At 38.2% G+C, this 23,433-nt stretch overlaps 1 protein-coding gene and 3 non-coding genes across 4 annotated transcripts; all 4 read right to left on the reverse strand.

Annotated features, from left to right (window-relative positions):
* Positions 1-9,906: 9,906 nt before the first annotated feature.
* On the reverse strand, positions 9,907-19,948 carry ahcy (adenosylhomocysteinase). Its single transcript, XM_040003864.1, has 11 exons — positions 19,814-19,948; positions 16,730-16,920; positions 15,419-15,494; positions 15,014-15,166; positions 13,718-13,830; positions 13,115-13,322; positions 12,880-12,967; positions 12,661-12,778; positions 11,955-12,077; positions 11,707-11,778; positions 9,907-11,235 (listed from the first exon to the last, which is right to left on the reverse strand). Exons 1-11 carry the CDS (start codon positions 19,839-19,841, stop codon positions 11,104-11,106), a joined length of 1,302 nt encoding a protein of 433 aa, XP_039859798.1. The 5' UTR covers positions 19,842-19,948; the 3' UTR covers positions 9,907-11,103.
* LOC120720238 lies at positions 12,272-12,404 on the reverse strand. The gene has a single exon (XR_005692835.1). It is a non-coding gene; the product is annotated as a small nucleolar RNA SNORA17 (small nucleolar RNA).
* LOC120720246 lies at positions 14,517-14,649 on the reverse strand. Its single transcript, XR_005692841.1, has one exon. It is a non-coding gene; the product is annotated as a small nucleolar RNA SNORA17 (small nucleolar RNA).
* On the reverse strand, positions 15,808-15,940 carry LOC120720244. The gene has a single exon (XR_005692836.1). It is a non-coding gene; the product is annotated as a small nucleolar RNA SNORA17 (small nucleolar RNA).
* Positions 19,949-23,433: the final 3,485 nt, after the last annotated feature.

Here is a 23,433-nt window from a genome sequence, read left to right on the forward strand (position 1 = left end):
GTGGAATGGTTTGATTATAGGGTGGAAACAAGAGTTATAGACAGCACTGTTGGAATAGAAGATGTTTTCAATAAAAAAAATAATGCTCAAGAACAAAGTAAACCAATATAGAAATGACTGGAAAAGAGTTTAGCTGTTACGGGCCATGAAGTGCAGTGGCAGGTAATCTAGAAATGGCTGATGATACAGCAAGTATAATTTGACTCTATGAACAAACAGCCAAGAGGCTGCACTTTACTACCAGGTCCTCGGTTTCCAATAAAAAGGCAGCTACACAGTAGAGAAAACTCATGTGCCACCACAGCGGAGATCAAATAGCAGGATGTAGAATACGATGCTTTTAGGAGAAACATTTTGGGATCAGCAGGGTGGACTGATTCCTGCCAAGCGTCACCATTAATAAAGTGAAAAATACCCATACGTGCACATCAGAGACAGTTTTAAAAAGACAAACTTCAGGACTTATCCAGAGCATTAAGCTAACACAAAATGAAATAACCAAAGTCATTATTCATTCCTTTTGCTAGATATTAATTGGTTTAATGATTGAGTATATTATTTTTTCCATCGAGTAATCAGATAAGAAATACTTTTATCTTATTAATGAGCAATAATGAATAAAAGAATAACAGACAAAAATGGGTCTTTCAAATTGTACTGCTCATTGGTTTCCATGTTCACAACTGTAATTGCAAAACTGTAAGTTAACTACATACAACATATCTCAAAAAACAGTTTTATTGTGTTCACATGCCATATTAAAATTGCATTTTTAAAGAATATATGTTCTTAATTCCAAAAATAAATAATCAGAAGTACAGATTCAGTTAAATTAAGGCATAAAATAAAACAGCTTTTAGTCTTTTCTTAGAAGGCTTCCTTTCATTAGCAGGAGAAAAAACAGAACCGGACATAACTGTATCTCCTCATTGAGGCACATTTGGTGTGTGTTCATGTGCATGTGTTTTTGTGCAAATGTGTGTGTCTGTGTGTGCTAGTGAATGCGTGAGTATATGTAAGCCTTTAAAGGAGCAACTCAATATTTTCCAGAGTAATTTACTCTGTTTAAACTGACATCTTCTGTTATCATCATGAGAGTTTTCAGAACAAACCCTGACCTGTAAAGTGCCATTTGCATTTTTCAGTCAATGGATTTTGTTTGCCCGTAACCTGAATGCAACCTTTTTATATTTCTCCTCATAATGTTCTTTAACAATCAGAGAGAAGTGTATTAAACAAAAAGAACCTGGCTGTGAGGTTGAGTTTAAGTCTTTGTTATGACATTTTTGCTAATGGTAGGGTGCCATAAAAGAGGCTGTCTGCTTTCCAATGTTTTTTTGGCTGACACGAAGTGGAACGGCTTAGTACAAACCAGAACTGATGGCAGCCAAGAGCTGGAACCTAAATCACAGTAATTTCAGTTTTGTGGAAAATGTAAAAAAAACATTGTCAAGGATTTTCTTGAAACCTGTGTAGCATCTCTATTAAAAGTTGAAAACTTAAAAATAAAAAATAAAAAGACTGAAACGGCAGAAAAAGCAGATATACAACATCAGATCAGACACATGTTATTATGATTCTGTCAGTTTAACACCTTTTCACTCCATACCAGCATAAGTGGTGAGTTTCATGGTTGATCAGTCATTCAGAGAAAACAGGCGATCACCTGACTGGAGCTGAAACATAGCCAAGAGACGGCCCGCACTGTGGGCAAAGCATCAATTTTTGTCAAAATACCAAAATCCATCAACCAAAGTTCTGCTGTTAGTTGAAGAACTGGCAAGAAGCCTTCAAGATCTAAGCCTAAAATGAGAGCCTTAAAGTTCAGCTTGACCATTTATCTTTCTGCTTGTAGAGAAAATATAAAACAGGAAAATTAGAGCATGATGATGGGATACTTGGAATAGGGATCCTTGGTTTAGCAGGGGTGTCAGACTCCAGGCCTCGAGGGCCGGTGTCCTGCAGGTTTTAGATCTCACCCTGGGTCAACACACCTGAATCAAATGATTAGTTCATTACCAGGCCTCTGCAGAACTTCAAGACATGTTGAGGAGGTCATTTCGCCATTTAAATCAGCTGTGTTGGATCAAGGACACATCTAAAACCTGCAGGACACCAGCCCTCGAGGCCTGGAGTTCGACACATGTGGTTTACAGGATTCACAAAAGAATATATTTTTAACTAATCTGGCCATGAACCAGATGTGCTAGAATGTCACTGATTATAATTACATATTATATAATAATAATCTGCAACAAAAAGATGCATAAATTAGATTTTCAAATTTAAAGCATTTTACAACCAAACTTAAACTAGTAGTAGTTTTATTGTCTATCCCTAACCATGTACTTTTCTGCCATCTCTATGTGCAGCACCATCACTGCACGTTGTTGTTTTTCTTAAGAGGACCACATGGAAACACATCTTTATGTGTTGCATATGAACAACCATCCACTCTGTGGAGCCAGATACCTGTGCAAATGCAACCACAGTACCATCACCTCATATTGCCTATCACAGCAGATACAACAGTTTTAAGCCAAGATGAGTCCAATAATTTTTTTACACTTTCTTTGGTGTGACTGTTAGACAAGTTGTGTTTTACATTGTTGTTTGGTTAGGTCGGGGAACCACAATGTCTTTGTTTGAAATAAAATTACTCGGTCAGGTTTGGCACTTAAATTATTTTGTTAGATTTATGCAACCAAAGCATGGTTGGTATGGGGTATGGGGGGAAAGTGGGTTTAAACAGGAAATGGTTCAAGAAAGTGTAAAGGTGGAAAAAAATAACATCAAAGACCAAAAAAAGCAACATTAAAAGTAGAGACAAGCTGCAGGAGACAGTTTTTAACCTTCAGTTTTTTCTGTCTTGACTTCTTCAAGCTAAAGGACCACCAATAATGCAAACACAGACAATAATAGCCCACAAATGAGTTGCTGTTCATATTTTTGACGCTGCCCCCTGGTGATGGTGCATCAATCCTTCTAAAGCTCGGAAGGATCGATGCACTACACCACTCCAAATGTCAGCTTTTTCACATTTTAAAACTGGAAAAACTGAAACTCATATCCAGGTAGATTTGAGTTTCAGAATTATTCAGTAGTCTGGTACATTTCATTTGTATTTCACAAATTGTTGCATTTTAATTCATGCATCACATGATATTTTATATATCTGTTACTATTCAAATGTTTTATTATTTAAAATTTAAGATTCATTTGTGCATTCTGAGTAATATGAATTTCTACCCCTCAATGATACAAGCCGGAGACTCAATGGATACTCAGGCTCAGTCTTGCGTCTTTTATGAATGATAGTCTAAGTACGCAGTCCAACATCCTGAGGAAGGAATCTGTCTCTTTAGCCGCTAGCTGACTTTGTTTACCCACTTGCCTCTAAACATGTCTTTTTACTGGAATATTGTGGGTGTTTCAGTGCCTGTTTGCCAAAAACAGCTGCCTGCCATTCCTGCCAGAAATGAAGTTGAGAAGAGTGCTAAGCCTGAGCAGCAAATGAGCCATAAAACCAAATCTAGGTGTAAAAGTAGTTTAGAAGTGCTTTAAAGCTGCAGAGTTGATGATGTTATCATCATCAACTCTGCAGCCAATTCTCTCAGATTCAAGGCTTCGCACAAAGTCTTTTACATTACACAAAATCCTTTGATTCAATCTCAATATCAAGTGGATCACTTGAGAGTTCAGATGAGACATTTCTTCCAATCACTTAAAGGAACATTGTCTGATGTCTGTTTTTCCACATTATTGGAATAGCAAAAACATTCTGTCGTGTCCGTAGATGTCCTGGCGCACTTGATTGTTTACAAAATTATGTTACATGTCCTCAGGCAAGAAGGCTGTATAAATCCAAACAGATGACACGGTCATTTGTTCTGGCAAAGGTAACTCCAGACCACAATATGTCACATTTATTTTCATCAGGTTCTGTTTAAATTTATGAGATCTGTCAGAAAAATGAAACAAATGTATATCTTTAAATAACTTACTGCAGCTGTTCTAAACATAGAATAATAAATATGATGAACTGGAAAAAGAAAACAAAAAAAGGACAGACAGACAGCACAGAGGACGTATGAAACATGCAAATCAAGAGGCAAAGCGAATTTTCTCACAGCCACCACTTTAATCAAATCTGTGCATCGTTACTTCCTGTTAAAAGCATCGATGTTTTTTTCTCCAACCCAGAGGTGGTGACTTTATTGCATGTTGTATGTAGATCAAGGACCGTATACAATGCTGACAGAGCTGGGTTGTTTTTTTCTTTGTAGTCAACCACACTGTGGTTCAAGAACCGTACTTGCCACTCAACAAAAATACTTCACTACAAGTAAATGTCCTACATTACAAAAAAAAACAAAAAAACAACCTAAGTACCGATGACGGAAAGCTTATTGGTTCAATTTATAACAAACATTGAAAGTCATCACATTTTTATTTATTTATTTTGTAGCTGGACAGCGTAGGTATGGAAAACTGTAATCTGAAAAGTAACTGTAGTTGTCAGACGAATGTAGTGGAGTAAAAATTGTAATGCTTCATGAAACATTTAAGAGCTGGCCATACTTTCTGGCACCTCAGCATAATTGTGAATTTTTTCTGTTACACATCATTTGGTGCGATGAAGCAGAGCATCAGGAAGAGCATCCGTTTTTATTCACTTTGCTTAGTCATAAATAAAATGTTTTACATGACTCAGGATCTCATGTAACCTTTGCACTTTTGCTCAAACTGAAGACCAAGCAATGTCACATTTTTTTAAAGCATTGCGGCTTTTTTAAAGGGCTTTAAGGAGCTTGGAAAGAAAAGCGTCTGGAGGTTTCACCTCACATCCGAGAAGCTTCTTCAGTTCTAAGAGCAATTGGTTGAGAGTCCCAGATTTACAGTCCTATTGGGAGTGTCTCTATGGATCCTCCGCCTAATCACACAAGCCAAGGTATGAAAACGGGTGCGGCTCACAATCAGCCAAGGTTTTTGCAACCCACACCATGTCTTCAAGAGACTTAAAGTAGTCCAGATGCTTTTCTTTCCAAGCTTCATAGACTACAATGACATGGATGACTGAGAACCTTCACAGACATTTTAAAGGGCTCCTTTTTTCAGAAATGAAATTCATGATTGATGAGAGGATCATAGGCTGCATTTCAGTCTTTGGAAACAATGGAGAAAGAAGGGGCTTGCTTTAATCTTCTATCGACCCTTCTCCTTAAACAAGTATCCAAATAAAGTCAGAGAGGAGCTGGATCTGATCCCAGGTAATATTGGACACAATGCAGGCTTGACCCTGAACAGGCTGTCAGTCCATCACTAATATAGAGAGGCAGACATCCAAACACTTCTACATTTAGGCCTGAGGGCAATTTTGAATCACTGTTTAACTTAACATGTACATCTTTGTTGTAGAGGAAACCAGAGCAAGCTGAGGAAGCCCACGCAAACACATGGTTGCCAGCACTTTGCTAACCACTGCACTGCTTTGCCACGGCTTTCACCCTCTATAGCCAATTTGGTTGGCTGTGGCTAAGGAGAATAAGATTCCTACTTATTAGAAGGTTGATAGTTCAATCTCTAGATGAGTCTGCATTTGTAAGACTGCTATGGGTGGTCTTTAGATTACAAAAGTGATATATAAATAGCTATTTACTATTTTTCCTTCTGTAACTTTGAATTTTCAGTTCACTTCTGTTTAATTTTACACCACAATGAATTTGTAATTTTTTCGAGGAGAAAGTCCGCTTACTCTTTCTCAAAAAATTCTTATTGCCTAATTTCTCAACAGCTTCAAAATGAAAACAATTATTGGATAAGCAGAAGAAAATAGATGGATGGATATTGCAATTAAACCCTATCACTTATGTCACCTCTTTACATAGTGACCACACCTTTTTTTTCGCCCCTATCGACCTTTGTTTTGATCTCAGCTCCACAAGCTTTCATGACTGCGTCTCGCTGGAGTTTGATGCTATTATGTTGACAAAATCTGTCTGCAGATTCAGAGAGACTTATAAACCCCTGTCAGAGTATTCAGAGCTGCCTTTGTGGGAGTTCCAGCAACAATGTGTGTTTCTAAGACCACATGTCATAATGACACGTTTAGACTCACAAGGGAGAACAATGATAGCAATCACAAATCCGAAAACACACCAGTTTGCATAGTTTGGTAAATATCTGTCACAAACATTTTAATTCTAATAATCCAGATGACTGGAATTAGCATGTCATTTTTTAAAGATTTTTTTTAGGAAAGCATTTAAAAAACTGAAATGCCCAAAATGTTTTGAATGGAAAGATGTGCTAGTTATTGTGGATTATCCACATACTTCAAACGTAGCGGTTTTCGTTGGAACTGTATCCTCCAGAGGAAATAGTCCATGAGAAAACTGCTGTGTGAAAAACATCTTATTCAATTATCATGAAAGGCAGAAGCAGGGTGCTTCACAGAATAAGAACAGCATAATTACAGGGATAGCATCAATCTCTGCACACATGCCCGCTGCCTGACATCTGGTGTTGCCTATTATTTGAAGGCAGTTCCTCTTTTAATTAATTTGTGGTCTTAAAAAAATCCAGTGACATGGGATCTGATACTGGGCTTTAATACTGATGAAATATAGAAAAATCGAAGACGATTCATAACAAAAAACACCAACAGACAGGAAAAAAACAACCTGATTCTCCGTTCTTTTCTAAATCTGCATTGTTAAGATAGCTTCCAATTCTTCAAAAATAAAATAAATATAAACTTATGCCCAAAAGATCAAAACATCACATCATACCAACATTTCCAAAGGTGAATTTATATTTATTTAACATGTTATCGAGTACTTACACTGCCACCTGCTGGTGAAATCAGGTTAGTAGCTAAAAAAAAATGTAGGTGCTAAACGCTAAAATAATAATAAAATAAACACATGCAAACCTGAACTAAAGCTTATTTCATTTGAGCAACAATTAAAGCCCTTACCATCTCAACAATATAACACAATAAGCATTAAAGGAAAGCATTTATTCTTGTGGGTATGTCTTCTTCCAATTATTTCTGCTCTTTTTCTGTACCAGCAACTGTTAAATCTGCTAAGTGTTATTAAAGCTTTTATTCTATCTGGTAATAATATTTGGGCTTCAGAACAGATGCATCTGTACATCTCTTTAAGACCACAAATGCTTTGAGAATCGTCTTTCAGTCGAATCACCCAGTTGTAAACAGTTTACAATTCTTTGATGTCGCTACATTTCCTTTTTCTTTGTGTTAGAATTTGCAGAGCTTGTGACTTTGTGGTGAATTTCCCCTGCTGGTCATAACATTGGCAACAAAAATCAGTGACTGGTTAACCTGCGATGAAAGCTTTCCTGGCTTTCTTCACAACTGTTGGATTAAAGCCAGATGTTATAAAAGTATTGAAAAGTAGAGCAAATCAAAATGTGGGACATTGTTTCAATGTGTGGGATGAGGGACAATGGGTAAAACTGTTCTTTAGTCTCACATGAAGTGTGACAGCTGGTGGGTGTATATAAAATACTTTATTGTTAATCTATCAAATACCACTTAGTAGAAGAGCAACATAAATTTGTTACCCAGGAAGTACAGATACTTGCAACTATACAACAGGATAAAAAAAAATAATAGTAAAAATATCCAACCATGCAATAAAAGTAGAATAAACATATCAGAAGTAAAGGGTGCTTTGTGCATTGACCCAGGGGATAGGCGTCCTCATTAGTGCTTCTGAAGTGCTCCACTTTCCCTAATTTAAATCATTGAACTGGAACTCTCCACCATATATGTGTTGTTGGCATCTTTAGAGCATTTTCATGGAGTTATCTGCCAAATACTCTGGCCTCCTGTAAGGTACAGACCACACAGGACGTTTATGCTTCAGTTTTGGTTAAGTGAAATTCTGGCATTTTACCAGACTGTTATTTGTACCAATTAACAGGTATACATATGTGCATCGCACCCTTGGAGGCAACATGCAGGCATTAGCTGTAAACTTAGATCAGCTATTTACCCCAAATATGGTCGCTTTTGGTTCAACTGAATAAAACGTATAAACCGTTTCATACACACTGAATTCTTAACGTGAGGTTTACTTTGGAGAGGGCTTTAGTGTCTCTTACTGCTGTGTTTTATCAGTCCAAGCTCGTGTTTTCAGAACAGTCTATATTCCAATAATATCTCAAGTCATGTGTTATCTTGTGTCACAATTTGGCCTCGAGAGAGATTGAGGTCTCCATAAAACAGATTTAAATGAGCTCTTCCACACCACTGGAGAACTTATTTTTTTTTTTTTTTTTTTTTTAAAGCAGATCAGGTGAAACCTCAGGAGGCATTCAAAACAGCAGACTGACATCATACATGTTGAGCTTCCTTCGTCCCCGTTTGCCCCAACAGTCACCTTAAGGTCCTTTTATCCTGCCTCTTGATATTTTTTTTAATCCAATCAGTCAAGTGACTCTGAAAATGATTTAAGTACTTAAATCTGCATTAGGTCTGCTGATCTGACATCTGGCTTGTGTTGTGTCAGCTAACTCAATTTTATAGTCTTTTTTTTTTTTTTTTTTTTATAAACGTTGTGACTGATGAGTTGAGGACTTGTACAGCAGATGATCTTATCTGGATTTTCAGCTGGTAGGGAGCATGTTTGGACTGTAAGGCCAGAGCACACAGTGTCTTTTCCAAAAATTCAACATGTTATAATATAAAACAACTGCTCTGCAATGATTTCCATTACTAGCAGGAACAAAAGATTTACCAACAAGATAGTGGAGCCAACCACAGCTGTCAGACTAGGCACTATTGCATTCTGCAAATTCACCTTTAAAAAGTAAAGGACCTAGAGAATGACAGGCACTGAAGCAGTTGAAAGGGGAGGGGTTTTTCTATCACTTAAAAGTGTTTCAGATATGTGATTAGCACAAGAGCTGTCACTGGTTATTATATTCAACACATTACATATATTTAAAATGACGCAGAAGACATTTTTCCCAGGTAAGGGGATCAGGCCTCCTTGTGTGACTCCTAACTACACTCATTTTTGGGGGTTGGACACCCACACCCCAGGTCCCCCCTTTAGCCTGTAAGCAAATTTGAAAATTTTAGAGTGAATGTCTGTGGTTTAGCTGTGCTCGGGGCAATGAGCTGCGTCAGGATGTGGATTGCTTTAACTATGAGGCTTGAATTTATCGTTCATTTATTTTTTTAACTGGTCATTCCTGCCAACCTGTTAGGAAAGATTATCACAGTATTTATGCCATACAACTAAAAATTTATTTAAACCTCATTTAGGTCACAAGCAATTTATCTGCTAAGACCCTAGAAATATGGACAGGACTTATACCACAAGCAATGGTAGGAGGACAGTTTTATCTTCATTTGGGAATTTTTTAGCAACCCTATGAAAAATCCTCAGGACTGTAATATACACACACAAGTGAAGAATTTTTTAATTATCTGCTGCTCTATTCAAACATGGTAATACAGTAGGCTATCAGTTGGCCAGAGTGAAAAATGTACTTGTCAAATAAGGTAAAAAGGACTTGTTGCTTTTACTGTATATCAATCAATCGCGCTTGTGTGTGGTAACCCTCCTGACTCTGAATGAGCCAAGAATAACCCTAAAGGTTTGTTTCAGTTTAGTGAAAGATCACAGCATGGATTAAACTAAGAACTTTGTTATGGTTAGAACCTGCTTTGTCATAGCTGCAATATTAAACACAGATAAGGTTATGAAAAAGGCTTAATATCAATTTAAAACAGGCAACGAACAAGCCATCAGGTGTTTCAGCCAAATGTTTTCTTGACCCGACCTTTCAACCCAATATAAAAAGTCCCCCCTCCAGAGAGATGCATCACCTTACAACCATACGAGGAGAAAGAATTCAGAGTCGGCATGTTTTTCCTTTTTGTTTTTTTAATCGTCACTTGGCAGTTTCAACATTAATCCATCACTTACAAGCCGGTAAAGCCTGCATTGAGGCTTTAACCGTTGAGAGGAAAAGACGGGCACTTCACCTTCACCGTGACCCATTTACACCCAGCATTACAAGAACCTGACTGGCCATAGTGCGTAACGAAAAGAGTTGAGAAGGTGGGGCACTGCAAACACTTTGGCCCTTCGAGTTGAATTACATTAATTACATCAAAAGGAAGAAAATGAGGCATCAAAAGGACTCCTAAATCAGGCAAAAACGTTACGTGCTTTGGTGGTACTTTGATTACTTTGGCTGCGGCTTGCCTCTTGACTTCAGTGATTAGTCTGGATGAGTGGTTATCGCTTCAGGACCGATCCCAGTTTTTTTAAGACAGCTTGAGTGCAGTTTTCAATTAAGTGCTAACACATGTCATTATTAGTGTGAACACACTGGAATTAGGCCAAACATTTGCCTGGCTTAAGATGCGGGAGAAAAACCTGTCCCATCATGTTCCACCTTGAGCCGCTATGAGACAGAGAGAAGAGTTTAGATAGAAAAGCATGAGGATTTGTTTTATTCCATAAACAGAGAGGGAATGACAACCAGCAAGAGAAATTCTCTTTAACAGCAGTAGCACTTGATGGCGTTTTGGAAGAGTATGGGCGAGAAAGAGGAGAGATAGCCGAAGAGTTTGGCGTGTGTTGGTGTGTCAGAGCAGAATAAGACGAGATTAAAAAAAAAAAAAAAAAAAAAAAAAGCTTCCACAGCTTCATACATTTATTCTTTTTAAAAAAAACTAACCATTTAAAGCTACTGATGGAAGCTTTGGTGGTAAAATGGCATCCACCTCAAGTCTAGCTTCAACCAGAGGCGAGTCGTTCAACGCTTGCTAGTTAGCAGAAGCTACCGTTAAGGGTACCGTTTTCAAACGTCAGCATCACCAAATGGATTGCCAGATGCAACTTGTGAATTAATGTCTTTAGCATTTCATTTACAGGCTGGGGGGAAGAAAAATGTCTCTGTATCCCTGAATCACTGAGCTATTGTCCAGCCTAAAACCAACCACAGCACCCAGAGTGCAACATGGTTCAAGTGCTCCCACCCACCAAACACCAACACCATTCTGGCCACACCTCTTCCTCTTTCTTCTGTTCTTCCCCAGACTTGCAGGGGAGCTTAATAACGATAGTGGTCCGGTTTGAAGGGCCCCTCGGTGGGCAGGCCCAGGTACTTGGCCTGCTTTTCTGTCAGCTTGGTAAGCTTCACTCCCAGTTTATCCAGGTGGGCAGCTGCCACCTCCTCATCCAGCTACAGGCACACAAATAAAGAATAAATGAGCAAAAACATGTTAAATAAAGATTCCAGTTACTTTTCTTTTTTGCCTATTCAGTTTTGGGGTTTTTTGCATTTATCCTTCATGCTTTAATGTCTGCCTGAAAATATTAACAAGCAGAAACTTAGAATTTCAAAAGAGATAATTTGTTTGCAGTGGTTATTTAGTCCCAGAGGTAATTTTTGATCACATCTTAAGATATAATAAATTACTGAATAAAGGTATATAAAATTGCTCTTCACTCAAAAAAATAAATAAATAAAAATAAATTATTTTAGAAAATCAATGTCTTTACACATCTAAAGAAATTTGACTTAAGAAAAAAAAAAAGATTCTAGTTTAAGTAAATATCTGACATTTCCTATTCATGTCCAACAAAGTGCAAACCAGATACAATGCAAGTGCTGCATAAGCATAAGCAGTATTATCACAGTGTATGTTCTGACCTTCTTAGGCAGGAAGTAGACTCCCAGAGGGTACTTCGCAGTGTTTGTCCACAACTCAATCTGAGCCAGCACCTACAGTAGAGAACTTGGATTTAATAAAGACTACAAAACAATTATAATGTTATCACTTTGTTTCAAAGACTTTGTTTCAAAGTTCCAAATGTTAATAGAATTCTAGTGTTACAGATGAAAGTTTACAGCATACATAATAATTTTTTTCTGTAGCATCGCTGACTCAGCCTGAGTACCTGATTGGTGAAGGAGTTGCTCATGACAAATGATGGGTGTCCCATGGCACAGCCCAGGTTAACCAGCCTGCCCTCTGCCAGGACAATGACGTGACGACCGTTCTTCAAACGATAGCGATCAACCTGAGGAGTCGGAGGAGAATCAGCAGCTGTGCAGGGACAGTTTAGACATAGCAGGAGACATCTGCTCATCCTTTGTGTTGTGTAACGTCTCCCTGTCCTCGCTTAGGCTTTACCTGAATATTTAGCCAGCTCCTACAACTACACATGTATCAGGGTGATTAAAAAAATGACAGCTGCAGTACATCTTATGTTAAGCTGTTGGTGGGAATAACTCTGAGTCCCCAATGTGTTTTAGAGTCTCAGTGTAAACCACCACCAGTTTCTTTCTGCCACCTTATGACACAGCTGCAACACCAACAGTTGGACTGTAACGCCTCAAGGGGCAGTAAAAAAAAAAAAAAAAAAAAACTAACTCATATTGGGGTTTTTTTGTTTGTTTGTTTTTGTGCTTGTTTTCCATGTGGAGAACTATTTTGGCCACCCCCCTCATGACTAACACACAAAGCAACAGAATACAGAACACTTCAACATTCACCAACATCCTATTAACAGTAATGCCATCTTAATATACATTTTAGTATATACTCCATAACCAAAAACACAGAATTCTCTAGAATCTTTAAGTAGCTGTCATTGTTCTTACCTGAGGCTTGACATTGATCTTCTCAGCAGCATTTTTGTTGAGCCAGCTGACATCAATCTCACAGTCAAAGTGTCCAATATTACAAACAATGGAGTCGTCTTTCATTTGCTCAAAGTGGCTGAAGGTAAACACATTGACTTATAAGCCACTTTTTAAATGTGTAAGAAAACTCAAAAACAATTAAACTGTTTGAAAGACATGAGAGTTGGTCAAACATACTGTCCCATGATTATGTCTTCACAGCCAGTGGTGGTGACAAAGATGTTTCCTTCCTTACAGGCCTCATCCATGGTTGTAACCTCATAACCTGCAAGACAGAGGAGAAAAGCACCGTTTCAATTACAGAAACCTGTTTATTTTAAAGGAAACATATATAATGTGCAAGTTTCCCAGCAGGTTAAAAATGATTGCTCCCATTATTTAAGTACTGCACAGTTTTGTCATCCTCATCTACCTTCCATAGCAGCCTGAAGGGCATTGATGGGGTCAATCTCAGTGACGATGACACGAGCGCCGAATCCTCGCAGAGCCTGGACACAGCCTTTACCCACATCACCGTAACCTGCCACCACTGCAACTTTACCAGCAATCATCACATCTGTGGCTCGCTTGATACCATCGATCAGACTCTCCCTGCAGCCGTACAGGTTGTCGAACTTACTCTGTGGGTGGGAAACAATGTTATTACATGGAATAAAGAGGCTGTTCCAGACTGAAATGAGGCAGAAGAATACAAGCTGACAGGCTGGTGTTATTAACTGAAAATCTAGTTCAAACTCATTCAATTAGCCATATCATCACTGTATACAAAGTAATTCACCTCATAAACAGATAATATTTTACAACTACTCCATTATCTTCAAATCTATAGGATGGAGAAAAATAGATCACCAGATAAATATTCACAAGGTCACACATTTTACAGACCAATTCAATCAGGCATATTTATAAACTACTTAACATATTTATATGTGCATGAATGAATAAGTCCACTAGCAAGGATGTTTATATTTTTATATATGATAGGCTGGAGATTAAAAAGCTCAGGATTGCTCACCTTGGTGACAGAGTCATTGACGTTGATGGCAGGGATCTTCAGTTCGCTCTTTTTCAACATCTTGTACAGGTTGTGGACACCTGTAGTGGTCTCCTCCGACACGCCACGGATACCTAGAAATACGAAATTGCTTAAAAACCTGGAACTTTATATAAACTTTGACCGTGACGAATAAATCATGACCACAACTGGTCATGCACTAGACTTATTATAGATGTTTTCAAGCCACAAAAGAACAGTAACAAATAATGTACATAATAACTAACCTCTAAGTGGTTTGGTGTACCCTGTACATAGTTTATAGATTTTTTTGAGAATTTTGGCCATAACCATAAGCAACTGCTGGCTATCACTGAGAAATTAAGGACACTGCATGGTTATACAAAAACAATACAATCAGTCAGAAGGGATTCACACTTTGAAAGAACATTAGGTTCATTAACCTAATGCCGTTTTAAAACAAGACCTGAAACTAGTGAAAGATACCATAAACTCATCTTGAAAGGTCATATATCAAGTGACCAGTAGTCTTTTTTGCATCTTCAAATCCCACCAGCAGGAATGAAAGACATATTTTCCTTTATGTTTTACCATAGAAGTGCAGGATTTTTTTACTGTGGTGAAAAGTGAACATACAATGAAGAAAAATGTTCACAAACAACAAATAGAACATTATTGGGACTTTGAGGGTAAAAGTACCTCTCTCAGTTCTTTAGTTGTAAAGCCACTATTATTCTGTATATACATGACAGCTGGATTTTAACAGGATGTTTGGTCATGCAGTACACCTTTGTGTGAAACTGTCGGTGGGAATAACTCTGAGTTCCCAATGTGTTTTAGAGTCTCAGTGTAAACTACCACCAGTCTCTCTCTGCCACCTTATGACACAGCTGCAACACTAACAGTTGGGCTGCAACGCCTCAAGGGGCAGTAAAACTACGTGCATTAAAGTGCAAAAAGAGCTTGAGCCCCCACCCCGCCCTTCCCATTTTAGCATCATCATTGACTGGAAACAAGTCTTGCACAATACCAAGAGCAAAACTATTGTTATACCACGAGCAAACAAGTCCAAGAGAGTTCTACATGAAGAACTTAAGAGCTTGGAAAACTTGCATGAAAAATAAGAATGCTTAAAAAAAAAAAAAAAACATCAGTGTTCATATTATTAAAATAATGTGTCGCAGCTGCTGTATGCAGTGGCCAAAAGCTCAAAGAAAGATTGATTCATGCAAAATTTCTTAAGAATAATAATAGCAGCTTCATTTTACACCGTGAGTGTAGGTGCATAAAACCAACCTGCCAGCAATTTAGGGTACTTTGTGTGGACCAGGTTGGTGAGGTCTCCTCCATCATCCAGGATCATGTTGAGGGGCTGACCATCTTTGAAGTACAGGGTCTGTTCAATGCACCACACATACTCCTCATCTGTCTCACCCTTCCAGGCATATACTACAGATGGACAGAGATATATTTAGTAACGTGCTTTATTTCTAAAATTCAGGTGTGTATATTAAAAAGTCCTGACAGTTTTGTCATTTATTTAAAACAACACATGGTGCTTTGGAAAGCTCTTAAGAGCATGTACTTCCTCCTAACTGTCACTTCCAAGATTTAAAAAAAAATTTCAGAATGCTTGCAGAAAATGAGTCAGTTCTGAGACTAATTATCCAATTCATTTTTCAACTTGTCAGTGTGTGTTACCTGGAATGCCAGCCTTGGCGATGGCAGCAGCAGCGTGATCCTGAGTAGAGAAAATGTTACAGCTCGACCACTGAACCTGAGGAGGAAGAATCTGGGTCAGTTTAGGCACAAAAAAATGAAGCTACAATCACACACACTAAACAGGAAATCACCACAATCTATGAAATAAATATTTACATGAACTCAGGTAACCTAGCTGTTGATGAACCTCTGTGCTAACTGATTTTATAAACAACGTGTAAAGTGACATGTTAATAAATAACAGCTTGCTGGCTTTGAGTGCATTTAACTGGTTTTCTGGCAGGATTCTTACTTGGACAGAAATGTGTACCGGTAGATAACGGAAACCAAAGTCCAACTAAAGCAAGCTGCAGCACACTGTGTACTCAACTGTCGGTGGGAATAACTCTGAGTCCCCAATGTGTTTTAGAGTCTCAGTGTAAACTACCACCAGTCTCTCTCTGCCACCTTATGACACAGCTGCAACACTAACAGTTGGGCTGCAACGCCTCAAGGGGCAGTAAATCAGTCACAATGACATGCAATGACGCCTGGTGAGAAAATCATTCAGCACATCTAGATACACTTTAGCAGCATTCGTTGATTTTTAACTTGAGATTTTCCAATCATCACATTCACCCTTTCATAATGTAACATTACATAATAAATCAGGGTAGGTTTTTTGTGCACACAAAACATGATTTTTCCTGAAGTCAAGTTGTTAGAAATAAACCTTAAGGCTATTACCTTATGAACAAATGTCACTCAATGCTGCCATCTACAGTTCAATACCCTTACTAACAGTTTTAAATATGCAAAGTTGACTGTAAGTCAAGTCACCACCAATGCAGACAGAGTAAAATCAATTCAGGGAAGAAGAAAAAAAGGGGGGGAGAGGGGAGATTGTTATTTGTTCTCTGCTAGGTCTCAGGGTGCAGGTTCTTGCAGGACAAGACCAGTTGTGGTCAGAGAGATAAAACCAACATGATAACAAGATACCACGGCCTTGAGGCACACAGAGGGGGAGAAAAGCCAGACTCCAGATGGGTTGTACCAATAAATGAATCAATTAATGTGTCCTCTACTGTAGTTGTCTGGAGGGTCTGCACAGTCTTATCGAAAAACAACAAAAAGGATTTTGACAGATCTATATGCATCAACTTTAAAGGGACCTACAGTTTGTTCTCAAAAAGACATTACTATGTCTAAATGCAGAAAGTAAGAGGGCATATGTGCACTCGCACAATGTAGGCGAAGTTACTGGAAGCTCTCTTGATAAATAAATACTAAAAGGCAGCTTTTAAATGTCACCTCAGCTCCGAGGGCAGTGAGGGTCTCAATGAGAACAGCAGTCTGCAGGGTCATGTGGAGGCAGCCGGCGATACGGGCTCCCTTTAGAGGTTTGGACTGACCGTACATCTCCCTCATCTTCATGAGGCCAGGCATCTCGTTCTCTGCCATGTCGATGGCCTTACGTCCCCATTCAGCCAGGCTGATGTCAGCTAGAAAAGAGACCGCAGGTTGTCAAAAGGAGTACAAAGATAAAACTGATTAACGCAATAAGCTTGTTCTCTGGTCTGGCATTCTCAGGTGGATGTTTTTTTGTCAGGTAAAGCCTCATATATGCATCAGACTTGGTCTGTTTATTCAAGTCCAAAAGTTTAAAACTTGAGTGTTTTTCTTTAAGCAAAACACCTGTTAACATAAATAAATAAATAAAAAATAAAAGACACTCATAACATTCATACATTATTTGTCTGGAGTGTTCCATTTTTCAAAAAGAACTAGTTGGGGGGCGAGGTAAATGCCTAAAACCACATCATCAGGATATGGTTTTGCAAATCAGCAACTCTGTTGTGTTTTAAACTGCAGTTTTACAAGTCTCAAAAAGGCAAATCTAATAGTTTTAATTGTACTGTCCAAAATACCAGCAAAATTGTGTGCAAGGTTAGCACCCTGTGCATACCCAGTTTTGTCTGCACAGATTTCTTATATAAAATTGTATAATCTTCTCTTTTCTAATAATCTTGTTGTAGGTGGAGAATTCACATGACCACAGCTGTGACATAACAGATTTGCACTTTTGACGGTTTGTCTCTACACTCCCTTCTTTCATTTTCATAACAGCTGCTGTTGCACAAGTTGGCCACACTGAGGAAATAAAATCATGTCATGAACAGCATGCAATAGGGAAGTGTGATTATCCTTTTCAAATTGGAATGAGCCAAGTAAGCCAGATCTTTACAGAGAGCACGTAAATCTACAAAAAGTCTGTTTGTTCTTGATCCTGTTTCTCTGTTAGCACTTCAGCCTCTTGTTGCTTTGTATGAAGTGCACTTTCAGAACAACCATGTACCTATATTAACATCAAACCATTCCTACAAAGAGTAGAATGTGTCATGTCATGTACATTACATGTAAAATAAATATCATTTCTGACAACTCAATGCATAAATATTAGGATTCAACAATGAGGTTATTCAAAAGTGGAGCAGTTCTTACACAGAATCTGATACTTGTCTTTGCCACAGACAACAACAGTAAATTACATCTTTGGCTTTTGGAGGGGTTTTTTTTATTATTATTTGTTGCTTTTACCATTAAGAAAGCAACTAAATTTTTAAGTGTGTAAAATGTGTGAGGGACAACAACAATGATGGCCAAGTGGCATTAAAATTAAGTTCACTGATTTGTTTTCCCTACAATGCCATCAGCATATTTGAAACCTACCACTAGTTAAGACCTTATTGATACACCTAATTTTTCTTGCTTTTAGTTTTAGACTTAAATACACAGCAAAAATTCCAGATCTGTAAATACATTTTCTGACCACTGTCATAATAATTTAATAACATAAGGCAGCACTACCAGCCTTGCTCTCAGAAACATGCTGCTTTGGCTTGTTACTGTAATCATAGCTGCCGACCCACTACAATAGCCTTCTGGTTAGGGCTGTGCAATAAATCATATTTTAACTTCAAATATAAACAATACATTAATTTTGAATGCTACAACACAAAAACTAGTTTTGCAACAATTCGTTATTTTAACTATGAATACACCTTTTTACTTGACAATGGCTTCCCCATTTTTCTGTTTAATTATAATTAGTAGTTCAAGGAAATAACTTAAAACGTGCATTTCTTCTTTCATAAGTTTATTAAACTTACATTAAGTTTGGAGAAATGGTAAGTTTGTAAAAGAATTGTTATTTATATATAATTACTGACCAAAATGACTGTGGTTATGATTTTTTTTGTAATCAAGCAGCACTTGGGAAGGCAGTGTACAATACAAAAGACAGTACTGATTAAATGTTTGTAGTTAACTACTGATTAACCATTTGTAATTGTACTTGTAGTAAATGAGTGTTATTGCATATATTATTATATCACAAATTAACAGATTCGGCTATTGTGTTAAAACTCTTGACCCTTGGATTGCATGCGGACTTCGTCTCATGCCTATCAATTAGCGGGACATTGCCTAACAGCTTCTGTTTCTAGTCAGCTGCAGAATATCATCCACGACAGGTGTGGTTCACATTTGGTGCATTTCAATAGACCAATTGTCCATTTTCATGGCAGACAAAGAAGCACAGTTCAAATTTATTAACAGCTCATTTATAGCAAATTGTGACTGAGAACCACGTCTAATTCGGGTACAAAACTATCAAAACAAACAAACAAACAAACAAAAACTGTATTCCAATAGAGAGGCCTGACATCAACATTAGGCAAACACCACGTGTAGTGCTTCCGTTAGTAGTTTGCAAGTCGCATTCAGTGCAGCATTGTCTATGCCTGTTCTTGTCACTCACGCAGAAACTGGCGGTGAAGCGCAAGTCATCACGGGAGGTGCAGTTTACAAACACAGCTTGAGCCAAGGGTTCTTAGCGACTCCGGTTCCACTGATAGACTACAACTCCCATAGACTTTGTGTGAGCTTTCTGTTCACGGAGCAGCCCATACCTGATGCAAGTATGGCTGTTACATGTCGATTCATTCTCAGAAATGAATCAAAGTATGCTTTATTCACATACCGGGAAAAGGAAATCTAAAAGTTTACTGCTAAAATGACTAAGAAACACCAACAAATTAACTGGACAGCTTGCTAAACTGCGGTAATAACATAACACGTTTCACCACATGCTAGCAAGTTAGCAGTAATAGAGTCCAGAAAGCCCTGCAAAGTCTGGGATAAGTAAAAAAAAATTAGTCTTAGGCATATAAAACATTTATTTCGGTATACGGTTGGCTTCTATACTAAATTAAACGCCTATGGGAACCGTTACCCAACCTGCAAACTTAACGCATTACTAGCTAACTAACCGCGAACGTGCTTAGCTTAACTTGATATACAAGTACGGCAGAAACAATAAACATTGACACTGACCAACTTTGTAGGGGACTTTCTCAGACATGGTTGTTTTGTGGTGTTACGTTCCGGTAAGGTTGAGAGAAGCGGCAGCCTGGCCGACGGACAGAGGCAGAGAGGGAGGGACGAAAACATGACGGCTCGGTTTTTATCGTCGAAGCCTCATCCAGGCGAGTTCACTCGACAGGGCGACTACAACGCGCTTCTCTTTTGAACTCCGATTGGTTGCAGCAGCTCCCGCCCCACGCGTAAACGACTTGATTGGGTAACGGGTGATGTGGGACGTCGAGTCAATTGTGAAATGAGGTCTTGAGGCGAGAAGTTTGAGTGTGTAAGCAAGTTCAGGCTGGACTCTGTCGGTGGTTTCCTGGTTTCTAGATAAGTGACAGTGTAAACTACTTTATTCGTGTAATGCCGACTGCGAAAGTTGAATAACATTTTGCACACAGGCAGATGCTTCACGGTTATTCCTACACATACTGCGGTGTTCTTCCTATATAGCAACTTCAATAGGGTCGTCTTGTAAGTTTTTCCTTTGTTAATAAATATGTTTTTTTTAATTATATAATTTTTGTATTGGGTCAATTTAAGGCTGCATTAACAGCTGAACTCAGTCTCCAAGAACTATGAATTTATGCTTAAGTGGGAAAACAAAGTTGTAGGTTTTTTGGAGGCAAACATATACTATATCGTGGAAGGCCACATAAAATCACAGAGCAGGAAGCTGAGGCGCATAGTGCGCAGAGGTCACCAGCTATCTGCAAACTTAATCCCTACAGTCCTCCAAACTTCATGTGGCCTTCAAATTGAAGAACAGTGCATGGAGAGCTTTGTGGAATGGGTCTCTATGAGTGAGTGGCTGCATCCAAGCCTTACATCACCAAGCACAATGCAAACCATTGGATGCAGTGGTATAGAGCATGCCACCACTAAGACGTGTTCTCTGTAGTGACAAATCATGCTTCTCCGTTCAGAAATCCAATGGATGAGTCTGGGTTTGGTGGTTGCCAGGAGAACTTGTCTGCTTTGTGCCAAGTCTAAAATTTGGTGGAGGGGGGATTATGATGTGTGGTTGTTTTTCAGGAGTTGGTCTCTGCCTCTTAGTTGCAGTGAAAGGAACTCATAATGCTTCAGCATACAAAGACATTTTCATGCTCCCAACTTTGTGGAAACATGTTGAAACAAGAAGGAGTCATCCCTGTTTCAACATGACTGCACACCAATGCATAAAGCAAGGTCCATAAAGACATAAAGAGCAACTTTGGTGTGGAAGAATTTGACTGGCCTTCACAGACTCCTGACCTGATAAAACCACCTTTGGAATGAATTAGAGCTGTGAACCACACCTTCTGATCCATCTAAATTCACAAATGTACTTTTGTAAGAATGGTCAAAAATCCCCGAAAATACACTCCTAAACCCCGTGGAAAGACTTTCCAGAAGAGTTGAAAGTCTTATGGCTGCAAAGAGTGAGGCGACATTGTATTAAACCCTATGGGTTAAGAATGGGATGTCAATCAAGTTCGTACGAGTGTTAAGGCAGGTAAGTGAATACTTTTGGCAGTGTAGTGTATTTATCCCACAGGTTTTTCAACTTTTTGGTTTATTCACACAATATTTTATAATATTTAATAATTTTAATTAATATTAAAAAATTTAATATGGTTAGGTAAAAGATGTGTTTTTTAAATGTTTTACTAATGAGATCAAGTGGTCAGTAGGATCATATGTATGCTTTGGTTCCTAAACGTTCAAATCCACCGTAGTCCTGACATCTTTGTTGACATTTAAACCCTGCACGCTATGAAAATGTGTGAGATGTTTCCTTTATTCAGTTAATTACACTTTAATTTGAAAATATGTTACTTTCATTGTATCTTGTTGTTCAGGTCTATCTTTTTTTTTTTAAACAATATTTTTATTAATTTTAATTTTCACAAACAACCCTTAATTACATAATATAATATGGTATACAGTTCACAGCAATAAAAACAAAACAAAAACAAGCAAACTGAACACAGAACACCAGTTCAGATCCATACTAACAATACCTGGGGTCCCAGTAATAATATACAGCATGAGAACTCAAGAAAATCCTTGTAGTGAGACATCAGGTCCCACATAGTTCAAGTGAAACAATCTGTCAGGTCAGTGGAGCCACCCAGTGTATTACAGCCTGTAGACTGGATTACCCAGTTAAAGCAAGTTCATACAACCACTCCCGGACAAAACCAGGAGTCAAAAGTGTTTAACCACTTCAACTGCCAAATGCTGCGTGTCAGAGAAAACGGAAACTGCCCGTTAAAAGTAGGGACACTAGTATAGGCTTTCAGACAGTGTCATCAAGTAGGCACTGATAGTCATGCACTTGGTTATTAACAGGAAAAAGGCCATAGCTGTTCAATCACAGATTGTGCATGGTTCACTAGAGGATATTTACACAACCGGAGCTGGAGAAGCAGTAATGCAGGACAAACAACTGAGCCATCTTTGTATTGTGAGGAAAACAAATTCCAATAGTGCAGATTAGACCTGATTAAGCAGCTTTTTGCTTATGCGTGCAGAGAATTTGACTGCAGTTTAAAGGTATGTTAGGTCTAGAGTGTGCTGGATTCATACTATACAATATTTGTTTATGATAAGATTTGTCAGTTTAATGTTGTGAGAGCCATACATTTTTGTTCTGACTTGGCAGTGACGTGACAGTATGCACTGGTCTCTAAGCAAGGACCTAAACACCTTCTGTAGCTGATACTATAGTTTTGTTTTGTTCTGGTAACATTTAGTGCATGTCTACAGTCCTGTATAATTTGTTCATGTCATGATATAGGATGTCTGGGATCTCTTGGTATTTGCCTAATGTATAAAACCTTCTTTAAAGAACTATTTAGGTGAATAATTTTCTTCTGTTTTGCACTTTCTTCCTGTGATACATCCAGATATTATGGATGATTCATTTTGCATTTTGAGGCCTGTATAGTAGACGCAGACATGTATAATATAAGGTGACTAGATAACTGGCATATAAAAATACCACTTGATTTCATTAGCTTGTGACTAGATGAGTGGCTTAATAGCTCAAAGAACATGGCTGAGGTTTAATCTTCTAACAGATAACCTTGTGAAAGGAGGCCAACAGCTGTCACCTGTATTGTGGGTTGTGTCCAGATCCAATCCGATCCGGTTATCAATGGATATCTCATATTTTCAGTAGCAGTACTGCGCCATTAAATGTCTATGACACAGAATAACAGGTGCAAGCATTATAACCCTGGATGTTTTATCTGTTTTTTGGTAATTCACTAGAGAAAACTGTAACATTTAAAATAACAAACTTTTGTTTTTTTCAAGTTTCATATCACAAAGTGTGATAATTTATAACATATCAAAAATCTCAGTTTTACCAACATTTTGATACCATCCTCATTTTCTAACCCCAATTCCTTCTGTGTCATTTTGCATCATTTTCCAGTGTAAAGTTCAATTCAATTTACTTTTATTTATACAGTGCCAAATCACAATAACAGCTGCCTCAAGGTGCTTTATATTGTAAGATAGACCCTACAATAATACAACAGAGAAAATCCCAACAATCACAGGACCCCCTATGAGCAAGCGCTTTGGCGACAGTGTGAAGG

Source organism: Simochromis diagramma, unplaced genomic scaffold (genome assembly GCF_900408965.1).
Source record: "Simochromis diagramma unplaced genomic scaffold, fSimDia1.1 OVJJ01000320.1, whole genome shotgun sequence".
NCBI classification, from domain to species: Eukaryota; Metazoa; Chordata; class Actinopteri; order Cichliformes; family Cichlidae; genus Simochromis; species Simochromis diagramma.

What these genes read in the sequence shown, in the direction of transcription:
- ahcy (XM_040003864.1), bottom strand. Translation starts at nt 19,841, where the DNA reads ATGTCTGAGAAAGTCCCCTACAAAGTTG. An exon ending in GAAAGTCCCCTACAAAGTTG is followed by an intron (nt 16,921 to 19,813) that starts GTCAGTGTCAAT and finishes TCTCTTTTCTAG; the next exon opens with CTGACATCAGCCTGGCTGAA. An exon ending in CGCCAAGGCTGGCATTCCAG is followed by an intron (nt 15,167 to 15,418) that starts GTAACACACACT and finishes GTCCATCTGTAG; the next exon opens with TATATGCCTGGAAGGGTGAG.